Source organism: Ammospiza nelsoni, chromosome 3, assembly GCF_027579445.1.
Source record: "Ammospiza nelsoni isolate bAmmNel1 chromosome 3, bAmmNel1.pri, whole genome shotgun sequence".
NCBI classification, from domain to species: domain Eukaryota; kingdom Metazoa; phylum Chordata; class Aves; order Passeriformes; family Passerellidae; genus Ammospiza; species Ammospiza nelsoni.
The window spans coordinates 54241964-54267192 of NC_080635.1; the positions used below are offsets into that span (position 1 = coordinate 54241964).

At 39.9% G+C, this 25229-nt stretch overlaps 1 protein-coding gene across 3 annotated transcripts in view; it reads right to left on the bottom strand.

Annotated features, from left to right (window-relative positions):
* The window catches only part of ARID1B (AT-rich interaction domain 1B), a 325120-nt gene that overhangs the window by 16433 nt on the left and 283458 nt on the right, over window positions 1–25229 (bottom strand). For all 3 annotated transcript variants that reach the window (XM_059467474.1, XM_059467473.1, XM_059467472.1), the window contains 4 exons: window positions 18204–18313; window positions 17281–17439; window positions 11128–11337; window positions 7537–7741 (listed from right to left, as the gene is read on the bottom strand). In XM_059467474.1, coding sequence (XP_059323457.1) covers window positions 7537–7741; window positions 11128–11337; window positions 17281–17439; window positions 18204–18313 — 684 coding nt within the window. The remainder of the gene's footprint in view (window positions 1–7536; window positions 7742–11127; window positions 11338–17280; window positions 17440–18203; window positions 18314–25229) is intronic.

Consider the following 25229-nt stretch of genomic DNA (forward strand, 5'->3'; position numbering starts at 1 on the left):
CATGGCAAAAGCTGGTATTTAAAAATGCAAAAGGCAAGGTGGGATCAGAAGAAAACAATAACTCAAAGTAGAATTGGAACAGAAGGCAACAGATAACAGATAACTCCTAAAAGAATTGTAAAAATTTAAATGGGCATCTTAACAAAATGTTAGTTAGGGTCAGTGATGGTAAAGCATATGTAACAAGAGCAGGTCAATTCTGCAAAGGATCTGTTTAATCAGCAAAAACTTATTTGTTGAGATCTCAGACAGCAATAGAGTATCTGTACTAGGGTCCTCCTCAGTGGAGGTAAATACCTTGATATTCTTGGTATAACAAACGTAGAAGAGCATTTTACTGTTGTGTTCCAATGTGACTGAGCAGCAATAAGGGCATTAAATTAATACATCAGATATTGGTAATGGTGAAGCTGATGGTAAAATACACCCAGACCAGTCTTCCAGAGTACACACCAAAGCTGCTATTTACATGTGACTGCTGAACAGAAACATGCCCTGAGCCCAAAGCTCTACATAACAGTTTTATGATTTAGAAGGTGGTAAGTGAGGATTAGTAACAGCATCTAAGCCTTGGATCTGACAGGTCTTGCAGCAGAAATCCTACGGAAGGAAAACTTGTAGGATTCAAGTCTTTAGATGCAACTGGGAAAAAAATTAGCAACAGAAAAAACAGACAAATCTAACACACTGAGTAGGACATGGATTTGGCTTGAGAGGTCCTTCTTTTTTATGAACTGTCATGTAAGTGTTTTATTATGCCTGCTTATCTACGTTCAACCAATTAACAAAACTTTATAAATTACTGTTACAGTGAAAATTGGAACAAGCAGTATGGGTTTTTCCTCTGTATATGAAAGAGAGTAGTTTATAATTGACTCAGAATCCTAGAACACTCATCATCCTGACAGGCAGAGCTTGTTTTTAACTGAAGAACACCTTTTTTATATGTGTTTCATATATATCTGTAACACATGTTCTCCTATCTGGAAATCAGTCTCAGTAGCAAGTGCATATGTAAAATCAACTTTGTGTGGACCACATTGTTCTTGTCATCAGCTTTCTGAGCAGTTTTGAATTATTACATAGTAATGAGGTTCAAAAAAAAGTTTAGGAAAAGCTCTCTAATTGCATTAATACAGGAACAAGAACATTTGCAACACCTAATATTAGTTATATGAGTCTACAGTTAGCTGAAAGCTTTAGTGCTATAATAAAACAAAAACTAACCATATTCACATAACATGAGCTCTTTGTATATTTGACACCCAAGCAGGTCAGGATCATTCTTCTCCCCTTGAGCTTTAAACACAAATCTATATTCTTCTTAAAAGCTTGAAAGCATTTCTGAGTTATGTCACAGATTGTCACATATTAGAAATATGTAAGCAAACATCTTACTGTACCCATATGCTTACTGAAAATTCAGATATTGCCTAACCCTGCATATTTCTCTTATGCTGGGCTCTTAAGAAGCAATTAAGCTTTTCCCTATCCTACCTGAGCAAGAGCTTAATTCATATCTCTAGGAAACCTAAAGGAAAAAAGTAAAAGATTTTTCAGTATTTACAAGCTGCAGGAGTGCAAATTTATTAATAACAATGTGTTTCATATCCTATTCTATAAAGAATGGTTTAAAAGAGAAAAAAAAGACACCCAATTGAGAAGTTACAAGTCCAATTTCCATCTTCAGGTTGGCAGTTATGAGGTTGTTTATTTTTCCTCTATCTTTCTAAATGACTGGTTATGTACAACTGAAAAAATGGAAAGCAAATGCTGTCAAAGTTTCTGGTACTGCTTTGTTAACACACTTTGCCCCTGACCTCCACTGGGTTAGAGACACTTCTAGAGAATCACAGAATCACAGAATCACAGAAGTTCAAGACTGGAAGAGACCTATAAGATCATCAAGTCCAGTCGATGTTCTAATTGTTCACTAGATCATGGCAGCAAGTGCCACATCCAGTCTTTTTTTGAATTCTTCAAGGGATGATGACTCCACCACCTCACTGGGTAAATGATTCCAGTATCTGACCACTCTTACTGTGAAATATTTGCTTCTTAATTCTAACTTACATCTCGCTTGACGCAACTTGAGACTGTGTCCTCTTGTTCTATCTGTTGTCGCCCGGAGAAAGAGGCCGACCCCCAGCTCACCACAGCCACCCTTCAGGAAGTTGTAGAGAGCGATGAGGTCGCCCCTGAGTCTCCTTTTCTCCAGGCTGAACAACCCCAGCTCCCTCAGTCGCTCTTCGTATGGCTTGTGTTCCAAGCCCCTTATTAGTCTCGTTGCCCTCCTCTGGCAATAGGAACTGCAAGTCTTTCAATCTCTGGATTAGGACTCCATCTACCAAGAAGAGCCTGTATTTACTATTTCACTGTAAATGTTACATTTGCTGGCTGCACTCTGAAATTTTTACATCTATTTTTACAGGGATTTTATTATGTTAATGCTTAATTTTGATTGTGGACATTGTGAAAGAGAAACAGTATCCTTTAGAGTGCTTCATAAGCTTCAGTATTAAACCAAGCTCTAAGAAGGAAGACAAACAACAATGTTCTTTTAGGAAAAGTAATCTCTGCTTACATGATTCTTCAGCTGTCTTGGGATGTCCAGGAAAAAACCTGTGGGTTCACAGATACTGAATTCCTCATCCCACATCCACATCTAAGCAATAATTGTCTTTCCGGTATCATAACAGATTTGTAAGAATATGCTTTTCACAATACAAAATACATCAAAACTTAAATACAACTGACATCCTGGTCAGTGAGAAGGTGAGGTCTTCCACAGTTTGCTGCAGAAGCATGTGTTAATCACACATGATAGCATGCATTGTTCTCTGCAGCATGTAATTATGGTACTGAAATGCCTTATGCCTTGCAAAGCCTGCATGGCAGTAAGCACTGTTTTCTGGAAAGACCTTTATTTACCAGAGAAGAAATATGCAGCTAAAAAGATATACTAAACCTTTCTCTTACCAGCAATTTTTTCCCTTTGGACAGAAAAAAAAAAGAAAAGGAACGAAGAATGAAACCTCTTGAAACTCCATTAATGTGAGGCCTGACATGCTCTCTAGGATATTCCTACCTTTTGCCAGAAGCTACAAATGTATACTCTAAAGTAAACAATGGAAAGGTTACTGAAGGTTAAGTACATTCACATACTTCAGAGTGAACAGCCAGCCACCACGCTGGGAAGATAATTTACACAGCACGAAGCCAGTGCCCCAGCTAGGCTGGACTGGGGGCCGCTGGCGGCTGCAGGGCCCCCCGGGCAGGCCTAGATGCAGGCACAGGGCCAGGTCCTCCTGTCCCCCAGCCACCCCTCCCAAGCCCTGGCCCATCTATCTTCAGGGGGGATTCCCTGGCTGGCCTCACACACGCTCCATGACATCACCTGCCTGCTAATAATAGCACTCAGTCAGGCACCGCCAGCAGCAGAGACGGATGGCTCTGGTTACAGAGGCACTCGCTGAATGGCCGTGTCCTGCCGTGCCGTGCGTGTCCCCCCAGCACCCCCTCCCCAAGTCTTCTCTGCTGCCAAGGAAACGCAGGCAACACACTCCTAGTGCCTTCTCACTCCCTACTTCCAGCACAAGCCTACGATTTCCCCAGGTTTGCTTTAATGAAATCTCTGTTGACATCAGGGCCAGCTGCTGTTACTCACAAGCATCCTCTGCTGGACCACTCTGGCCATCCTGTTCATGAAACACAGGATAAACTCTGAGCCTGTTCTTCTGAGAGCTGTGCACACATAACCACACACTGCAACTAAGAATTCAGAGTGCCAGAGTACAGCAGTGGAAGGTAACTCTTTATGCTGATGCTCCTTTGGAATTTTTTCTCCAGCATCCTTTGGTGGTTACAGTAATGCTGCCCGTAATTCTTCTCAGTTTAGAACTTGCCACATTATTTGTGAGCATTTTGGTCAAAACTATCAAACACACATGACAGGAAAAGCATTTTGTCTTCGCATCTGCTCCTGGCAAAAAGGAAGACCTACAATGCCTCTCTCTCTAAGGGAGTTTTTATGCAGCAAAAGTCATCAGCAGGTGCCATGGCCCTTGGCACAGACCAGTGATCAGGACAGAAGGCCATCAGGGATCCTGCAATAGTTAGTTTGTCATTAGGCATTTGCTGCTGGCCTTCACCGCTGATGGTATTACCTGACCCAGGCAGATTTAAGCTGATGTGAAGGCCTCAGCCTTCCACAAACACGTCACCAACTTGCACAGCCTCAGAGCAGTGCAAGGCACACTAAAACATTCAGGCCCCCATCCCTCCCCAGGAGCTTTATGAACCAGCAGAAGAGGCTCTGACAGTGATATGAAGTAAGAACAATTGAAATGAGTACCTAATCCTAACCCTAACACCTTGGCTACTGTGCAAATCTCTGCTGATCAAGGCCAACCGCTCTGTCACTTTGCTGCTCTACTCTTACTCCTTTTTTCAACTTCTTATAATTGCTGACACTATTGTGAATTTCACTGTACATAACACTAAATTATTTACTCCTTTACGTACCATTTACCTTACTAATGATGATGTAAAAAACAGAAGTGATGGGAGGATCCTGAATATACAAGCAAATGGACAAACACATGATCCCAGACCACTGTTTGGCAGTCCCATAAATTTGACTTACACATCACATCCTTTTCTTGACCGTGCTCCTCCATACGAATCTCCTCGCCATGGCTGTCTCACTGTGCTCCCCAGCACTCCCTCTATGCCTGCATTCTAAAGGTCATCTGTGAGGCAGTCACATACCCACCCCTTGGGTGTGAGATATCTGCAAGAATGGATTTGCTCTAAGCTGCACTTCAGCCTGCTCCCACCTTGCATAACCACCCACCTGGAAACTGCAACGACATTCCAACTGAATCCTTCTCTGTACCATAAAGGCTGCCAGTCCTGATGCATTCTTATGAGCAATTGAAATATTTAATTTTACAAGTTTTATGAAGATTGGCTGACTTTTAAGATCTCAAGACTTGTTTCATAGCATCAGCTGGTTAAAACTGGACAAAATACAGCACTTTCCCCTCTGAGACAAATTCCTCTGCTTTCCTATCAGATTAACTTCAGCCCTAATACTGTAACTAGTTCCCTGCAAATGGATTTGGCTTCTAAGTGGCTCTGCCTACACTGAGCTAACTGCACATGAGTGGCTAATGGTTAAAGTAAGGACCTTGGGAGGCTACTGTTTCTTGTTGTATTGGGCTCCTGTTCCCTCTGAATGCCAAAGAGTGACAGATTATCTAAAGTATGTCTACAACTCCGCTTCTTTTGTGCCTCTAAAATGTTAATGTTGGTATATACTTGAAGAAAAAGGAACAAGAAAAAAAGCTGACTATTAAAGAGAACAGGCTTGTACTCTCTGAGGCATCTATGCCTCAGCGGGATTTCATGTACTAAAGCTGATACACACTGGGAAAGCCTTTCTCCGTACAGAAGTGCAGTCCCATTCAGTGACACGAGCTCTTTTCTCTCCAACAAAACAAACCTTGAGATCCTTGCTTGCTTCCCCCTTTTCTAGTCTCTATGTCCTGCTGTGTTTTTATTTTAGAAAAATAGTTTCAGTTCTCCTCAAAGACAGCTTGCTTGAATGTTATGATAAATTTAAACTTGGACTTTGCCTTTTTCATTCATAGCATCATGATGCAAAAGGACCCTGTAAAGTGGTACATCTGACATTTCCATTCCTTTGTTTCATGTTTACATATTTAAATAGCAATTCCTCATCTCAAAATTCAGCTGATTTATGGTGATCATCCCCAAATAAACTACTGAGAGCAGTATTGGAGAGAGAAGGTAAGGAAGGAGAGAACAAAGCATAATACTCTTTCATTTTTAGAGACAGATTAATTTATTCTTCACTGTCCTCAGCAAGTCTAACCATTTCAGCTTCGCTTACCAGTCTTCTCAGGAGGTGATGGGCACCTCCAACATATATTATTTTTTGCAGCTGTGCACACTCAGGACACACTGTGCTTATTTCAGACAGATAAATATTTGGACTATGGGCTTTACTTCCAGTACCAAGTGTTTTTCTCTATCTTCTAAACTTGAATTGCAAAGTAACCTAATCTCCTCTCTATTAAACAATCACCACTGAGGTACCTTATAACCCTAAGTTTTCAACAAGGTGGCGGAAATATTTTAAGCTATTACACAGAGATGTGCTTAGGAAGATTTTAACTGAACACTCCCTCAAATCCTTACACTGAATAAAACAGGCTGAGAAAGATTAAAGCCTTATCACTGTTATCTTTTTCTGTACTGAGAAAGCACTATTGTAAGAGATAATCTTGGAAAGGCCAGAACTTTATTATATGATTACAAAGGTCTTTGCAATTTTCTGGTGTCCATAATAGGGTAGTGAAGTCATGCAATTGCAAACTGTCTGCAGGGCTTTCTGGACTCTCTATTTCCCATTTTCAGCCAGTGAAATGTACTAACAGAAACTAAGTGAATTAATATTTTCCTAAAACTGTGTTCTACCGCAGGAAACTCCTCTAAACATTCCAGAAATTATATTCTCTTGGCAGTAAGTGATGGTGGTCTGCCTAATAAGTAACTGTGCAAATTCTGTCAAACTATTTTGTTGGTCAGAAAAACTAGTAACAAAAGGAATAATCCAAAATAATTAAGAGGTTTTTTTACTCTTCCATGGGTAGTCCAGAAGTCAACAGCTAGACTAATACTATGACTCTTCCTATGTACTTAAAATGTTTCCACTCAAGAATAGTCCTGCCTTAAGTATCAACTGTGACTATTAAATCTTGAATATCTGAAGTGACATGAATTTAGAAAGGAGTGGTTTTAATTTACACCACACTGTAAATGCAAGAAAGAGCAGCCAAAATAAAGCAATCATAGTTCCAATTTTTCAGATGAGAAGACAAAACCAGTGATTCTAACAACTTACCTGACACAGAAGATTAGCAACAAAAGAACAGAGCATGCCTCCAAACTAGGATGTGTGGCAGTGAGGACACACCGTACTCTCAGCTCTCCATCTGCCACACATTGAACACGAGCTGCACCAGAGCAACCATGTGAGACACGCCCATCAGTCCAGCATCCGCCATCCTGCTCCAACTGAAGCCTTGCTGATCAACACTTGTGCTGAAAAGCAGCTTCAGTCACAGCAAGGAAAGTGCAGGTACCAGAGCCTGACCTTAGGCAAATGCATGCTCCTGTCATACAGCAGAAGCACATCTGTGCAGACCTCTGTTCTTTTTACTATGCCCATGCCACTGAATGTGAAGGGTACGCTGGCACACACATCTTCATGTGTCAGACTGGGGAAGGACAAACCAGACACACAATTGTGCTGGTGCTTCAGAGTTAACTCTGATTTGACTCAGGAGCTGGCTCCAAGTCTGAGAACGAAGACGCCAACACAGGTTTATCCCTGTTTTTCCAGCATTATCAAGACACGCTTATAAATACATGGGGTGCAACAACCTAGCATGCCTTGCATTAAAAAAATGGTTGTGTAAGAAGGAGGCTGCAGTTTACTTGACTTACCAGGAGATGGCGGCTGAATCTTAGGTTGTTTCTTGGTATCTCCAGTGCTGAAGACTTCTGGAGGGGGCTCCTCCCCTCGCTCAATCTTGCACTCGAAGGCAAACAGGTACTGAATGTATTGTTTTTTCAGGGAGCTGGCTGCGCTGCTAGAAGTGCCAACGTTCAAGGTGGTTGCCAGCTCACGCCACTTCTTGTTTTTATTAACCTAGCAAAGTAAACGGCAGAATCGTTGGTTTGCAGCAAAGTGTTTTGTTTAAGTCAGGAAGCAAAAAAGGGGAAAAAAAAAAGCACTTAATGTCTTGGTTTACTTTTTTTTTATTTTCCTCTTTTAACTAATGCTCATTACTCCCACACGCAGTAATGCACAGACAGCATTTACAGTTATAAAGCCATTAAGGAACCTGCTGATAGCTACATAAAAAGCTTTGCTTGTGGAGTCTTCTGCATGGTGCATCCTTTAAATGTCTTACGCCCTTCCAGGGCCTATGCTCTTCAGTTAGCAATCCATCTCCAAGCAAATTCCTGCTCACTCTCTCCCTCCCCGACACCCACCCACACCCACCCTCCTCTAATTAAAAAGCAGCTTCTAAAATATAATTTAGAAAGCACTAACAGTGTTATTCTGCAATTTGTTTGAACATTGATATGAAAAATAAATTTTTCTCCCAAATAGCCACCAGCTGTCAAACAGTTCAGCTTGTAATTCCTGGTTCAATTCCTTTCACTTTAGTGCATCTTGCAGGGACAGATCAATGATCCTCTGGCTAGATGAGAGGCAGAGTGAAGCCAGGCCCCTTAATTAATTACGGCAGACTTCAAACACTCACGGCTAGTCCAGCGATACTCTGTATTACAGTGCTGACTGCACCACTCCACTGTGAGTCTTGTTTGCAGTGTAAGGCTAAGAATATTGAAAGACTCTGCTCATGAGTTCCTCAAACACAGCTGATCTGTAATAATAGCCAAGTTCATTTGTCATCCTGGGTGATGCCACTGACTCACTCGGCTGTACCACTCGTAGCAGCCATTGCTTTTGCTCCAACACCTGATGCCTTTGAGTTCATTCAACCAGTTATACAATTTCTAGGTATGATCCAAGGAGCAGGGTCAGCACCAAAATAAATTTGCTTTAAACATCTGAGAAATCTCATCTTTTGTGGGTAGCAATTTTGATTCCATGATTGTCTGCTACTTGCCCTAAGGCCTGATATTTTAATGACTCCAGCTTAACTTGTATAGATAGAAAGATTATCATTAGCCATACTATTCCTTAGTCTGTGTGCCAGCAAAGAAAACATTTTTTTTAAGTTTCTCTCAGTGTTTAATAACACTGTAACTGCTGCCAGTCAGCAAAGATCTTTTGAGGATGGCATTAACAGCAAGCAGGTTGGCATGGCTATGCTAAGTGTTTTTATTTCTCTGGTACATCCTACAAGAACCCAGGAGTTAAAGGAGACCAGATTTTCATTAACTGCCCTTGTTGAGGCCTGAAATCCAGTTATACAGCTCTTTGTGCCTACTGGCTTACAGCTAAGTGGTGCGTAATGAACACATTGCATAATGCAAACAGAAACATTCGTGCCTAAATGCCCAGTGTATTGGCATTTAAAGGAAGACTGCCAGCAGCTGGTCTGTTCCTGTTGAGACCCCAGCAAGGGCAGCTCCTCAGACAGGGAATATGCACCACTGCTGCACAGCTCCTCTCCCTGCCACTCTCTGGCCAGAGTCACGAGATGTGGAGTGCAGCAGCTGGAGCAACAGCTTTTTAGGAGGGCATCACACAGATGCATTTAAATAAAACTCAGCAAGCAAAGCTCTGCACCTCTAGGTAGCTCTAAACAGATAAACATAGGGACCATTCATGTGAGTGCACCAGCAAAATCAGGAGCCCTCATTTTAGGTGTAAATTTTAACCAGTACAGGCATTTGCAACTCAAGCTCCTTCAAAAACCAGTCTAAGTGAACAGCATCTATTCTTTGGCAAAGCATAATGTCTGTCACTGAAAATCAACACTGAATGTCCCAAAATAAAATAAATTTCCATAATAAGCAAACATGAATAACTCTCTAGAATATCCCATCTGCCCCCCATCTTGCTCAATTTTTGATGCTAAGAGTCACACTGTGGGCACAATCATGCTGTACAAGGCAGAGCAGCTTCATGATACGATTTACCTGTAATAAAGTTTCTGAGCTAAAAGTAATCAAATCCCTATGATCCTGAGAGGCATGAGCTGATCACTAAAAATGTCAGCATAACATCTCTTACCAATATACGGCATTTAACAACAGGCAGAATGAACTATGTGAGGTTTCTCTGCCTTCCTTTAATAATAAGAATAGCTAAAATCCCTGGATTTGAAGGGCCAATGATCTAAACCAGTAGTCAAATCCTGTGTTGTGAGGTGCACTATTAAAAATAGCTTTGAAATGGGTACTAATTGATGTTGGACATTCCCTTCTTGAACTAACCACATACATTATGAAAATATGCTCTTTTTTGGAGACTCTAATTTGCTTGGTATATTTTTGAGTTCAGATTTTGTAATTAGTGGAGAATTGTATGTTTTAACATTACGTTTTATATAATATTACACATGCATATTTATCTACATGTTAGCTATGTTTAAGACCTCATTGTGCAAGGCCTTGAACAAATGTTCTCATAAACACAGAACTTATGGATCCCTGCACTTCACTCACTAGGAGTGTCTAGTGCCTAGCCAGTGATCCTCTATATGCAAGAGATGCTCTGTACAAGCATCATGCAAGGACAGGTGACTTCAAATGCCAAATCTAAGACTGCAAGTACTGACTGTTTTCTCCTGCTTTCCCTTTACATGCTAAACAGTAAAACATCTCCTTTTGCTTTGTGGTGAACAACCCCATAGAACTCAGTATTTTTCCAACATCCCTTTGCAAAACTTCAAATTAACTAGTGAGAACTCAAATGAAAACTTCTGTCTCCCGTCTGTAACTTTTTTAGTCTCAGCTCTTCCTGCTTTCATTTTTCTTCAACTCATTTAGGTAATTCACCTTTTCCTTGTAATCATTATGCTAGCAAGGCAACCTAAAATATCCTGTAAGCATTTTCCAAACAGAGCACAGTCCATGTCTAAGAAACACATATACTGTATAGAGACACTCAGAATTAAAGGTTTGGGATGAAGGAGTGTGTTTTAAGAATATGTTCTCTGGGGAGATGAACTGAATTGTCCTACAGGCTGTATCTCTATGTAGGAAAAACTGATTAAAAAATTTCTTTTTCCTTTTAGCTCTATCATCTGCTTCTTACTCGTAACTTTGATCCTGTGGCCTTTTCCTATTTTCTTCTCTCAGCAGCATTACTAGATTCCCCCGAAAAGGCAACAATTTCATCTCTCTACAGTGATGGTCAATCTTGATTCAAACTTTAAAGTTTTACGGCCATTATGCAGCCCAAAATGAACTCCAGACAGCTATCAAAGCATGAAACCATTTTCTTCAACAATATTGTCTGGGCTGAAAACCTAATGATGTATCCAGCAGGAATAGTCTAGAAAAAAAGAACATTGACTTTTTGAAAGTTCACTTTTAACCAGTTCTTCTCACCTGTGCTAAGCCTCCAATCTCCTTGACGCAGACATAGAGCCTGAAGAGGTCCAAGGGCTTCTTGCCCACTGCTGGCAGGCTGGCCACAGGCGTGCCCCTCTCCTCCATGAACGTCAGGTACCGGTCCACCCACAGCTTGCGCTCCGGCTCATTCCCCAGCTCATAGACTTTAGTGATCTTCTCTCCAGTTGTGGTAGAGGAACTTGATTTCTAAATTGCAAGAAGAAAAGAAAGAGTTGGGGGAAGGGTGGGAGGGGAAGGGAAAAGAAAGTAAGAAACTCACAACATTGAAAAAGAGAAGATGTCCAACAAACTAAAGCTATCACACAACAGTCAGGAATGAAGGCTACTAGTTCAGGCATAAACAGTACATTCTGTCCATATACAGAAAAGTCAGCTTTATAAATAAAGGGCCCAAACTCCCCATTCTCATATTTCTTTCACTGATCTGAACTTTGGATCCCAGAAGGCAAGTTTCTGATGTTGCCTCATGTCATTTTAAGAAGAGGTAGCTCTCACAGAGTGCTTCTCATCCACTTATCTCAAAGTGCTTTGCAAGCAACTATTTCAGTAAAATTAGAAACAAGTTTGTTCCACACAAGTTTAGAAACTCCTAAATCCAAACCTATCCTCTCCTCTTTGCCCTCAAAGATGGGCTAGAAAACCTGAAAGTGATCCTCCAGAGCAGGAATTGCACAAAAACAGCCTAAAGTGTGAATCATGGCAAACTAGTACATGGAGAAGTAGTCCTTTCTTCGGAGTCATAAATGGTTATGCTTTATTACCACTTCACACCACTGGTGGCCAAAAGGCAAGACGAGCAAGAGTGCCTACAGTACAAGGAGATTGGTAGCAATACTCTTTGTGAACTGCCAATTAGCTGCCTGATCCAATAAGGCTTTTAAGTAGCATCTACTCTTCTCCCTTGCTGAAGTACAGATGATAGCCATCTCTGTTGTCCTACCTTGCAAAGGGAATGTGTGTTATCACCTGGGGAAAACCAAGGATGGACAGCAATCAGAGCTGAGACACCACCAGCAAAAGCAGAAGAGGTGGCAAGAGAAGAATTCCATCTCTGTGGCAAAAAGACAGGAGTGAACCTGCTTTTTCTCTTTTCTCCTTTTTTTTCCTCCCTAATGTAGAGACAGCAAAAAGCACTGAGGCTGCTACACAAGCAGCTACACAGCAAATTCTCAACCTATCTTTTCTGTGCAATGTAACCCTGTGAGCTGGGCTCTGTGCCATGTGTGGACAGACCCTGTCACAGCCCCTGCCCAAACTCAGCTCTGACAGCAGAGGGGTTGCTGCTACAGCAGGACAACCCTCCCACTTGCATGAAGTGAACTGATTTGCTCAGTGGTGGAAGATGGGAGTGGTTCAGAATTAAACATAAGGGAAAAAGACTGACATAAAGCTTTGGGAAAGGAGCCAAATGTGTGAAGGGAAACATATCCTTTATGTCTGCATAGTAAAAGCCTAAACTTTGTTGTTGATTGCAGTAGACACTTCTTAAAACTCATCTAGTCAATCACTTTTCCCCTCTTTTGCCTTTTCCTCACTTTGAACTGAACACAGACTATTGTCAAGTAAACAGAAACTCATTCCTAGTTGAACATCTCTAAAAAAGATACTCACTGTACCTCACAGATGCTACTGAACCACTCACTTGTCCATGTCCCCACACAGTGGTGAGGCCTGGCACTCAAAACCATGAAAAAGGGATACAGCAGAGTAGAACCCCACTGCCAATGATTTCAAGAGCATTGCCACCATTCATCTTGCATGTTAGCCTGGAAAATATGACATACTGTATCTCCTTCCAGCTACCAGCAGCAACTTGGCAAAACTGGAAAAGAGTCAGGAAAAAAGAAACATGAAGCCAAGGGGGTGACCTAGCAGTTCCATGAGCCATTGCTGTTCTTTCCAGCGAATGGATATTAATTTTAATGAAATAAATAGCCTCCTTTAAAGTCTGCTGCCTTGCTGACACTGTAACTTCTTCACAGCAATCCTTCCTACAGACATATATGATTACATTTCTTAGCAATGAGGTGCATGCCTGAATTTACTTCAGCCAGACTCAGTTGTGTTACAGCTCCTACTGAAGTGAGAGTCAGGGCTAAATTTGTTTTATTAATACTAAGTGGCTGGCAGGAAATACACTGACATGAATCCTGCAGATTATGCAAAGAAAGCACAAACTGATTCTGTAATAGCAACCAATTTACTGAAAGCATCACTCACTATATATCTGGGTACTCAAGAAAATCAGTTTAACTCCTAGCAACAAATACACTTTGTCCAAGTTTGGGAGGGTTTTTTTTGGGTAGGTGAAAAGGGGGAAGTAGGGAAGTCATGTTGCTACTAATTTGATGTTGTGGTGAGCACCAGATACATGATCACACAGGCTTGAACAGCTGAATGAACTGGAACTACTCCACTACTTTTTGCAGTAAGCACAGAGTTAACTCTACTGCTTACCAGCATCAATTTTAATCTCACACTTAAGATGCCCCAGAACTCTATAAAAATGATGGCGGGAAATTCCAGCTTTTACGCAGAAAATTTTCGATGTGCTCATATTCTAATGTATGAGGCAACAAAACAGTTTCTATTTCACTTTTTTATGGTGAACCATGATTAAGAAAGTTCAGATTTACCAGTTTTAGGGTTTCATTTTTATTTGTTAAGATTCACTTTTTCAAATCAGAATCAGAGCAGAAGGGAAACAGTTAAGAATTTTTCTTTCTGCATTTTTCTACTATACATCTCAAATGATGCTGCTTTTCAGCAGTGTGGCAGCAAGCTCTAAAATGACAGCATAATCTGAAAACTTTCACAGCTTACAGAAGGTAAGAAGTGTTTCTTACTGTGTGAGCTTTCAGGTTGTCATGCTTTGTAAAATGGGTGCAATTTTATTCTAAAATGAAATGTTAACTTTAGAAGAATGCACTGGAGGGAAGAATGCTATTCCTCAAGAGTAAAGATCTTTTTCTCTTCTCTATTTTTATAAAAGTAAATGGATAAAAATGACAGGTGTGTGCAAGCAAGTCTATACACAAACAAACTTGAGTTTCAAATGGGCAGGTTCAGCTGGAAGCCTAAATTTACCTATAAATATTAACCCTTACAAAGCAAGGGTTTATAAAAGAAAGATCCCATTTTAAACTAAAATGAGCACATCCCAAGCAATGCTGAAAGAACACAGATCATGACCTTTCCTTCTGTTAAGTATGCTGATAATTCTGGTGACAGAAGAATGCTAGTGCAGGCCTATGGCACATTAATTTACTGATTTAGTTATATCCTACTCTGCCTGCAATCACCAGCACTCTTCTACACACTGGCAGTGTTTGAATGGGTGATTAAAAAACTCCACCAATGTATGCGGATGCCAAAGCCAATTCCCATACTGAATCTGTCGAAACCCATACTTTCTTTTCAGTACACCTACCCACTATTAAAAATGTATTATATGCAGACCCTCGTATGGTGAGTCTGCAGAATCCTTCAGAGCAACACAAATTTATGTAGGAGTTATTTTCACATGAAAGGCAGTGGGTAGCTGCTTCTCTACATATCTTTAAGGATCTATATTTATACAATTACCTACTGTTCACTTCCCTGACTTCAGTGAAGAATTTGCCAATATTACACGTGTTACACAGATCTCTTTTGCTACAGAACAGAGTGTGCATACACAGGCAGCTAAAACTGCCTAAGTCCAATCCTTGGCAGAGGCTTGTAGAGGACACATTCCTTTGTCAATATTTTCTCCTGAAGGACTCTGGAGACCCCTCTCAACCAGCACCAGGGAGGTGTAGTACTGTTCAGGTGCATTCACTGTCATGTTCCTGGGTACCTATGGACAGTTAACAGCATTTTATGGGGTTTTTGTAACCTACTGTTCTACTCATGTTGCAGTGACCCTGCATGGTTTAGACCCTCACTTGAAATGCCTCTTTTACAGAATTTTAGAACTATCTCACTACTGTCAGGGATGCACATAATATGCAAAACTGGTAGAGCAGAAGTGTCCTTTTCCTGACATACCCAAGGAAGCCTCAAAACCTAACATTCATCAGTTCTTTCTCCCCATTTTCTCGTGCCTCACTTCCACATAAAACAGCTGAAAGAGAGGATCCACTTAGGAGGATCACAGGGATACCTTGAAGTGAATCAGAGACCATTCACCCCTGCTTTTATTCTCTACTGGAATGGACAAGTTGTAGCACATGAAACAGCTTTGGGATTTAATGAAGCAATTCAGGCTGTTTTCAAGTGTAACGAAATGCCTGCAATCAATCATTCCAGTCTATGTCAGGCTGCTCTTGAAGTCGATGAAGTTATCCAATCCACTGGCCTTCACAGGTAAAAAGGGATCAGCTCATTGGCAGCACTTATTTTTCTATCATTCCAAAGCTCTGTATTTATCCATGTCTAACTGAACCTTTTGGAGAGAAGGACATTCAGAAGAAACTGAAAGCACAAACTTTCTTCATTTATTTTTTCCAGTGTTATACTCTGTCAATAATCTATACTTTATTTACACAAAAAAAAATCTCCACATCTGTTCATGAGGACTCCAGGATTTCCTATGCAGTTTATGCAATGAGTTCAGGAGTACATTCTTGTTTGGTTGTAGAGGAAGCATTTGATGTGTTAGACAGCCCATGCAATTACTCTCCTGCTTTCCTCCAGAAAACTGTCCAAACAAGCAGTACCCCAAACATCACTACAAAGAAAACTAACAGAATTTTTGGTGTCACCCTTTCACAAATGTTTTTAAGAAAAAGATGAGACCTTGTGGGAACAAGTAACATCAGCTGCCTTCTGAGACTCAAAGTTGCTGTCAAATCAACATCCAAAGATATAAGTGGTGCATTTCATGCCATGCTGCCCCTTGCTCAGGGGATTCTGTAAATGTCTGGGTTTTGGATGGTTAGATTTCCTCCCCTTTGACTGGCCTTCCTCTGTTTGCCCTAAGACATACTCTTTAACATATCACTTTGTAAAAATTGTTATCAAAGAATTATTGCTAATTTAAGTACACTTTAACATTGGGGAAAACCCCCTTTATATCCATGACAATAATATGTTACATTATTATTCTACAGAGAAATTACGATCATTTCTACTTTCGAAAGAGAGGAACAACATATATATTCCTAATTATTAAAAAACAAAACAAAACAAAGCAAAAATGACCAGATGGGTATTTGCTCCCCATAGACCATATCATCTTAGGTCTGCATTTCCCTTTTCTATATATGTATATAGAATTTCTACGTGTGTGCATATATATAGATAGAAAGATAGATGACTTGGTTTTAGTACCACACATCTCTCTCAGGTTCTTCTTTACAACCTGTATGAGACTGATTAAACATTACTCATCTAAAAAATAGTTTTCTAAAAATGCACATGCATCAGGATCTTTTTTCAGCTCATAGTCTGGGTTATTTCAAAATAACCAAATGAAGCAAATTAGAAACAATTTTGGTTTAGACTGTGCCTTGACAGCCTAATGGCTGTATTTTCAAATACACAATTCAAAATTAAAAATGTTTCATAAATATAAATGGCAACATTTTTGTGGCGCTGAGTCTATAATTTAACTTTTGATGGTATTAGTTTCAATAGGGGAGAAGATTTGTCATTTTGTTTTGTTTTTTTTTTTCCTTTGTTATTTTTCCCCCTAAATAATCCTAGTAAAGACAAGTGCAGCAACCAGAGTGAAGTCAGTTGTGTGAAGGAGTTTGGGCCCAGGAACAGAAATGGAATTGTTCTTAACAACACAGTCGGCATGCTTGGAAGCTGATGCATTACAGGAAGGATGTTTTCTTCACAACAACTGCTGTTTTACCAGACAGCACACTTGCATGATGCACACAATTTTACTCTTTCTTATTTCAAAGTACTGTTGGGACAAATTTTGCCCTTGGATAAGCATGCTCAGGCCCCACTGAAGCCAGGCAGTGGAACTTACAGTCATGTGTCCGAGAGCAGAATTTGTACCCAGTGTTATAAAGAAAGAAAACTGTTTAGTAGATAAATAATAAAGAAAAGGAATTTACAAAACAAACAAGCAAGCATTAAAATATAATTAATTACAAAAAATAAACAAAAATCAAAATAACCAGAGCCACTTACAGGGCTTGATGGAGTCTTTGGCCAGCCTGGGCTGCTAATGCTATCACTTTCATCTCCATGAAATGAGGAGATGCTAGCAGAGCTTGGGGACATTGGGGAAGGGACTGGCAGGTTGCCTGGGGTTGGGGGCTGAGAAATACCCTGAGAGCTGTAGCTATCCTGTGGTAGAGGAATACAAAAAAAAAAAAAAATATGACAAAGGCAGGGCAAACTTTATTAAAAACAAAAAAATATACATCCAGTTTAACAGACTGACCAATTTTTATATATAAAATATATATAAACAGAGAGACACATACAGAAAAACACACACATATATAAATATATTTTTATATATATATATATAAAAGGTATTAAAACAACATTGTTAATCAGTATAATTTGGAAAGTTTGCTGGATGCTTGGCTAAAGTCACTAAGCCACCATGCTTACTTCAAGCTCACATGAAATGCTAAGCATGGGTTTCCCGTTATGAAAGAAAGAAACAAAAACAAGCCGTTTGCCTTATTTAATCAAATAAGGCAGGAAAGCAAAATATGAAAGCATGTTGCTGCTGCAGCCAAAACAGGAAGCTATAACTGAAGGCAGAGAAAAATGGCTGTGAGGACTGAAACCAGGCAAGACCCTTCTCTCCCACCCACCTGGCACAGCCAAATGCCCATGCAACGTTTGGCTTGGGATGCTTTGCCCCCGCAAGTTAAAATGCCGTAAGAACTAGTAACTTTCAGATCCACACAATGAAGAAAATAAAAGAAAATAAAAAAAAAAAAAGAAAAAAACCAAAAAGAAAGAAATAGATTGCACGTGAATGGAAAGGCATGCAGGAAAGAACAGAAGGGGGTAGGCCAAAACCAGGAGATGAAGGACAACACAGCAGACTTCTGCGGGCAGAACCAACACCACGTGCGGAAGGCGGTAAATACCTTTGACTTGCTCTCGGGCTGGGGGGCTCCTTCTTCTTTGCCATCTGCTTTGAGAGGAAGGGGAAGTTTGGACTCACCAGGTGTCACCATATCTGCAAGACCCATAGGTGCTAATCGAAAACAGGAGAAACAGTTAAGCATGACTATGTTTGGCTCTGTAGGAAAAAACGCCTCCTGCTGCATGGTTGTGGTGCCACGGGAAGGAGAGGTTTTCCCACGTCTGTCCTGTTACTCTAGCAGCCAGAAACCTGGAAACCTCTTAGTTTAAGTGAGGAAAAAAAGGACAATGAACAAGTAGAGAATACAAGCACCATGCAACACCAACCATCACTTAACAGAGTAGAATTCATTCTTCATCCTGCTGGTGCTTTTCAACTGTCTCTGCATTGGACCACAACATTTTAACAAAATAAAGTCTGCTTTAATTACTGCACTCTCCCTTTAGCAATAGACAAATGTAAATGAAAACAATGCACATTCTCCTTGCCATGTTAAATCCAAGAAAAAACCTGAATTTTCCAATTACATCTGTATTAAGGCTGGTGTCCAGCAGATAATTCCTGCCCCTACTGACTTCAATATGAATGGCTCAGCCACTGTGAGCCTTAACTACAGAATTACAAGCTGTAAACCGTGCTCTGTTGGAGAACCAGCACTCAGCTTCTTCCTCCTGCCAAAACGAGGTGGGACTATAACGAACACATAAATGTCTTTCTCTGATAATGGCACGCAGTTGCTTCCCAGGGGTGCAAGGAGTTTAAGGGGTTTTTTTTATTTGAAGATGCAAGTGCCAAGTATAGTATTACTGCTGCAGAGCTGCTGGGTTCCTGGATTTCTAGAAAGATGCAAGAAGAAATATTCAGACAAATAGACAGAAAATACTGGGTAGAGCAGATGCTAGGAGGTGCCACGACACTGAATCAATGCAAATAACCAGAAAACAGCAGCAAGACACCAGGTGATTCTTTGCCTGCTGAAAACCATGTGCATAGCATTTGTGAAAGACTGGATAACCTTCCCTTTCACTCTTTTTAATCCCCCTCATGTCCTTCTTTCAAAGGATATGAAGTAAGAAAAATTCAGAATAGCCTAAAAGACAATAAAAAAGAAAAAATACATATCCCACATGTAAACATGCAAGAATCAGTAAAGCATCCCTGTCTTTACCAGAGTAGTGTGGCTCTCACAAAATGACAGTGCTGGCTTGCACCAGGCAGCAGGCACACTGCACAGCGAGCCAAAGATAGGAGGGGGAAAAGAAGCTTTAAAAATACTTCACAGATTGCCCACTACAAAATGATTATTGCACATATTCATGTATTACTATGTTTTAGAAAATAATTAGTTTTAATTACAGCAGTGAGAGCATGAGCAGGACTCTAGCGAATACGCTGGCAAGCTTTGCAGTGCTAATTTGCTAATATCTTTAGCATCACTGCAGGTTGAGACTCTGGCTCTGCCAAAAAAACCTACCCAGCCATGTGCCATGTGAGTTTACAACTGTATGCTCAATATTCAGCTTTGAACTGCCCGTGTTTTTCATGGGCACATTTTCTTGTTTTTTCAAAGCACATTTGAAGCCCAATCAAGCCCTTAAAGTCATCACAACACATAAATCATAATTGAGATTTAAAAAAAAAAAACAACTTGCAATACTTCAGACTTCAAGAATTGGAACAAAAAGCCTTTTACAAGTGATGCAGCTGCACAGAAAAATCTATTGGGATCAGCTAAAAATGCTGTTATTTTTATGTATGTGTGTGAAATCTCAACAAAACAGCCAGTCAACATGCTACTGGGAAGTCAGCATCCACTAAGCATTTGATTTGTATGCATTTTGCCCTTATACTCTGCTTGAGGAGCTGGGGCAGCTTGTGACCATTCTCAAGTAAGGATGGCAGCCTAACATGTTCTAGTTTTGAATTTGCATTTTAAAAAAAAATGGTTATTTTTCTTTCAGAGATTTAAAAAAATACATGTACAAAATGGTCAAATATATGCCCTAGTGTGGTTTCAAACTGGGATGCATAACTTTTATACAAAATCCATTTTAACAGTTAACACATTTCATGCTGTGAAAGTGCTACAAAAGATGTCTTGGGTTTTAGCTTGGAAGCAAGCAAAGCTGACCCTTCCTCTGTAAAGCAATTTTAGAGAGGTCAAACAAAGCAAAGTTAATGATAACGCTTCTTCACCAGAATTCTGCATAGCTAAGTCCTCTGCTGGTATCTCACTTTTATCTAGTTGGCACATCATACTTCTCTTACAAAGAATTTAAAAATTGTGTCCACTTCTGGTAGCCCTGTTTCCATTAGAACTTCCTTATGGAATTCTGTTTCAGAGGGGTTTAAGTTAACACCTCATACAAAGGGCTACTAACTCCAGTCTGCAGATTACAGCACACATTCTGACTCCATTATTCATGCTTAGAAATGTAAAAATACAGGCTCATTTTGGGTTTTGACTATTTCTTGTTGGCACATACATATGTAACTATGAGGAATTGGACACAATTATGAAACAAATAATAAAATTACCCAAATTCTGTTTCACTTTTTGTTCTTAATTATTTAGCTCATCTACATTCTTTCTTTGTACCTCTAAGAGAAGAACTGCAAGCATTTTAGATTTAGGTTGTCTGTTTTCCCTATAGCTTTTACCCAAGATGTTTCCACAGCTATTTTTCTATGTGCTGTTGAAATGCTGTTTCGTAACTTCTTGCAAACACGCTCTCCAGCGATTTGTGAGAAGACATTCTTGCACTTTTTTTAGCTAAGCGGTACAGCGAGAACATTGTTTTGACCCTTTCTGAGCAGTGAAATACTGTTATTGTCACGAAACTGCTAAAATAAGACACAGTCTCTTTCTACACAGGTACTAATAATTCTGCCTGTGAAGTGCAGACCAAAGGAGAAAACATTGTAGAGAGGAGGATAACAGGGAAATCTTGACTCAAGAAGTGTTGTGGCGTACTGTGAATAGGTTTCAAGTACTAGCCTCTGGCTTATAAGAATTTAAGAGCTAGAACGATTTCAAAAAGCAAGTATAGGTCAAGGTCCTGAATTAGCTATTCCACACTGAATTTAATGTACTCCATGGCAGATATTGACATGAGTAAAACTGCAGCAAAGAATTCTTTTTTGCTAAAGGCTGCTCTACCAGTCCCAGAAGATGATGAAATACTGTAGAAGCAGCAATATACAAACATTGTTTTTCTCTTTATTGCTAGTGCGATAACAAATCATGCTCTACAAAACAGAATACTCCCTCCTCTCTCCCTTGTAATGTAATACATTCCTCTCTCCCTTCCAACCCTAGCACTCTCCCTCTGTGAAAAAAAGAGAAGCAAAAGCAAAAGCAGTGAATTAGTGACTGTGGAGCTGACGAGAGAATCCCCACTGCTTTGATGCCCACTGAAAAAACAGAAGAGGGACAACAGCACTGCCCAGTGTCCTGCCATGAGTGATCCTCCAGCTCTGGGCACAAGTGCAGCCAAAGGTGGTTGGGCACCTTATCTGAAAAGGACAAGGGAGCCACCAGGGATCTCGGTGCCAGGTGCCAGGTGCTGCCTTGATTTACAGTCACTCAGTCATCACTTGTTTGGAGTATAGGTGATGGGACATTTCAGCTGTTACCACCTACTGACTGCCTCCAGAAAGTTTGTCTAAATGTGCATTAATAGCTCCTACAAAGAAATGTATTACAGTAAAAAAAAAAAGCCTGAAATAAATTGAGATATCCATTTTTCAGAAAAATGCAACAGAAAACTCCAAATAAAGTTTCTAAAAAATATTTTACCTGCATAAATATAATTGCTTTTCCTGTTAGAGGTTCATCCAAATAAACACTAAATCAAATATATAGCATATGTATGATTTTTAGTATAAAGAGTGTCCCTTTAATTCCCTTAGTGCAAATAATTTTTCCTAGAATCTCACATTTATGTTAAGTATTATGATGTTGAAAGTTAATTGGGAGTAACAATATCCTGAAAAAGCAAGGTTTCAGTAACACAGAGGTACTGAAAAAAGGAAAGTATCCTTAAGCAGTAAGGGAATTAATGCCTTTTTACTGGTTTGTTCATCTCCACAGATAGCAGAGATCCCGAATGCCAGTTTCTATGCAAGAACAATGGGGAAACCTGAGAGATATAAACTTCCTATTGCTTCTTTTAAAGATAATTTTCACTAGAATTAACAAAGCTGACAGCATGAGCTATATTTGGGGCTGTACATTTCCTGTTCATTATATGCATTTTTAAAGCTGGAATTTGAAAAATAGGGGGAAAAATGTCTAAAATATATATGGGTAATGTGAATTCATACAATAAAAGGACAGCAGCAGTTTTACGATTTTTCTGAATGGCAGTTTGTTCCATAATTGTGAAGGGATTCTGACACCTTTTTCCTGAAGCTTTTGTTATTGTTATGGACGGAATACTCTATTAGAAGAATCTGTCTTCTTTGATCTTGTAATTTCTGTGTTCCTAAACCACTCTGCATCAGCAGAAGCTGGTGATCTGCTGTTTGATCCACAGTCACTGCTGGAGTATCAGGATGCATAACTGCAGCATGACTTTCCTTTCAATTGTGACATTAATTAAAAAAACCTAAAGACAAAAGGATTAACTGGTAATGAGGAGGTATGAACACTACTATAAATGGGTGACAAAACCAGTGTTAGACATATGCTGAAGCTCCAACACCATATGAAAACAATTCCATCAGTTATCAGCAATCTTCTCCTATTTTACAGTAAAACCTGAAACTGCATTTTATTAAAATAAAAGACCTGCCCTCCTCCCTCACAACAGGCAACAAAACTGCCCCCTTCCAAACCCAGACAATGAAGAAACTAACTTCACCTTGTTGCTCCCCTTAGGTTTTCACTGGCCTCTACCTGAGACCACAGCTGTTGATGCTCAGTGTATGTGCAAGTTAACCAATGCCTTCACTCCAGCAGAAGCCACTCAGCTGCACTTGATTTTGGCCCTCCACATTGACTGAACCCTGGTTTATCTGATAGATGTGGGATTTTCTGGGGCAGGGAGGAAGAGGAAGCTAAGGAGCCACATAGATGAATTGGTCTTCCTGCCACAGAAAATCCTGTTTTCAAGCTCCTATAAAGGTATCACCTATAGGTTCTCCACCTCATCAAATGCAGGGCCAGAGCTGTCCTTAAAGTGCATGCCCAGCTCAAGAAACAATAATTAAAAGTACTGTTATTTACACTTGTCTTAAGCTTCCATTTTTTTGACCCAAGCAGAAGGATGAGTTTGGATATGGGGAAATTAAGCATTCCCACAGCACTTGCACTCAGCAATGTATTCACACCCAATTTTCTCTTTCTGGTGTTGTGTGTGTCCATCTCCTCCCCAACAGTGTCTCCTGGAGGCCTGTAAAGCAATTCTAGATGTGTGGCTGCTCCCACACAGACTGAAAGAGGTGCACTGCACTCCTCTAGCTCATTTCATACTTACTTTCCATTGGGTAATCTCTGAATTAATAAAACTGGAACAAAAGAAAACCTCACAAATGCACTGGCAGAAAAAACCCTGATAAATGTTTAAATTATTAAAAATCCAATATTTCAGAATGCATAACACAATAAAAAGAGTATGACTACCCCATACAAAAGACTGCTAGGATAAATGGTCTTGCATTGAACAGATTTCCACTGTATGAAATAACGAATGGCTGAATTATCTGAACAAAAAAACCTCTGTGAATCTTCCTTTAAACTGGTTATTCCTTAGGAATACATAAATCTTCTTAGGCAGGGCACTCTGCCATCTGTTTGCTGTTGGTTATTTTTGCAGCTCTGGGGGCCAACAGAAAAGGGTGGAAAAATTACTTCTGCTAATAGCAAAACAGAATTTATAGCACAGTTTCAATGCTCAGAAGTAATTTTATTTCAGCAAGCCAGACAAAACACATAACTACACAAACAAAACATAATATTACCTGGGACAGCTCTGGTGGGGAAAAAGCAAGCTATTATCTAATGCTCTTTTCAATAGCTTGTCCCTCTTCAACCAGATGGTGCAGTGTGCTGTCTGGGCTAGCCAAAAGCTTCCAGGCCAGAACTGGAAAAAGCCTTTTTGTTTGTTGGTTGGTTTTTTTTGTTAATTTCTCTGTCTTTTTAAAAAGATATTACTAATTAGCAGATTCCTTTCTTCTGCTAACGAAAATTGTAACAATGTTCTTGAAATATAAGACACTGTTCAGTGTCTCAGCAGCTCCTGTGTAGGGGAAAGGAACTCTTGGACATACTAGACACTAGCATCTTACTGTGGCTATTTTCTTCCCAAGGCACCAGAACATACAGAATTGACAGGGAGAAAAGACAGCAAAAGATGCAAAGGATGAAAGACTTACACAGGCTCAGAGGGGTAGAGCAAAAGACGTGAAAAACCTGGCTCTTGGTAAGACACAATTTAGGTAGTAAGGCATTTCTTAAGAAATAAATAAAAGTAGAAACAAAAACAATTAAGAAACAACATCGTATTACCTTAGCACAACCTATTCAGCTTTCAGAAAAAACTTCAAAACCCCCAACATTTCTAAAAGGGATAATGTAATCAATAAGGCATGCACAGAAACTCCATGACTGGAATAAGTACTTGGGAGGATCTGCTTCAGGGTCATTGAAACTCCATCCAAACACAGCCCAATCAAAGAATTGATCTTTGCTGAAGCATTATCTTGAAGGAGGATAATTGTTAGGAATTCAAGCTGAATATGGACCATGAAGCACATTTGTGCAAAACTGTATTCACCTGTCTTCAGAGTCACACACAAAGCTACAAGCAATTCTGAACTCATAAATCATGATATGAAGGATAAATCCAGGAGCTACACTGAATATGCCTTTTTTTTTTTTTTTTGCAAGAGGAAGTTACGGTAAAGTTTTATATACCAATACCAAATGAGGAAACGCTATAAAAATTTTGAAAACAGTAAATATGGCCTATGTTTTCCAAACAGAATAATTATGTTAAGTGCTCACCTTACGGCATCTTCAAGT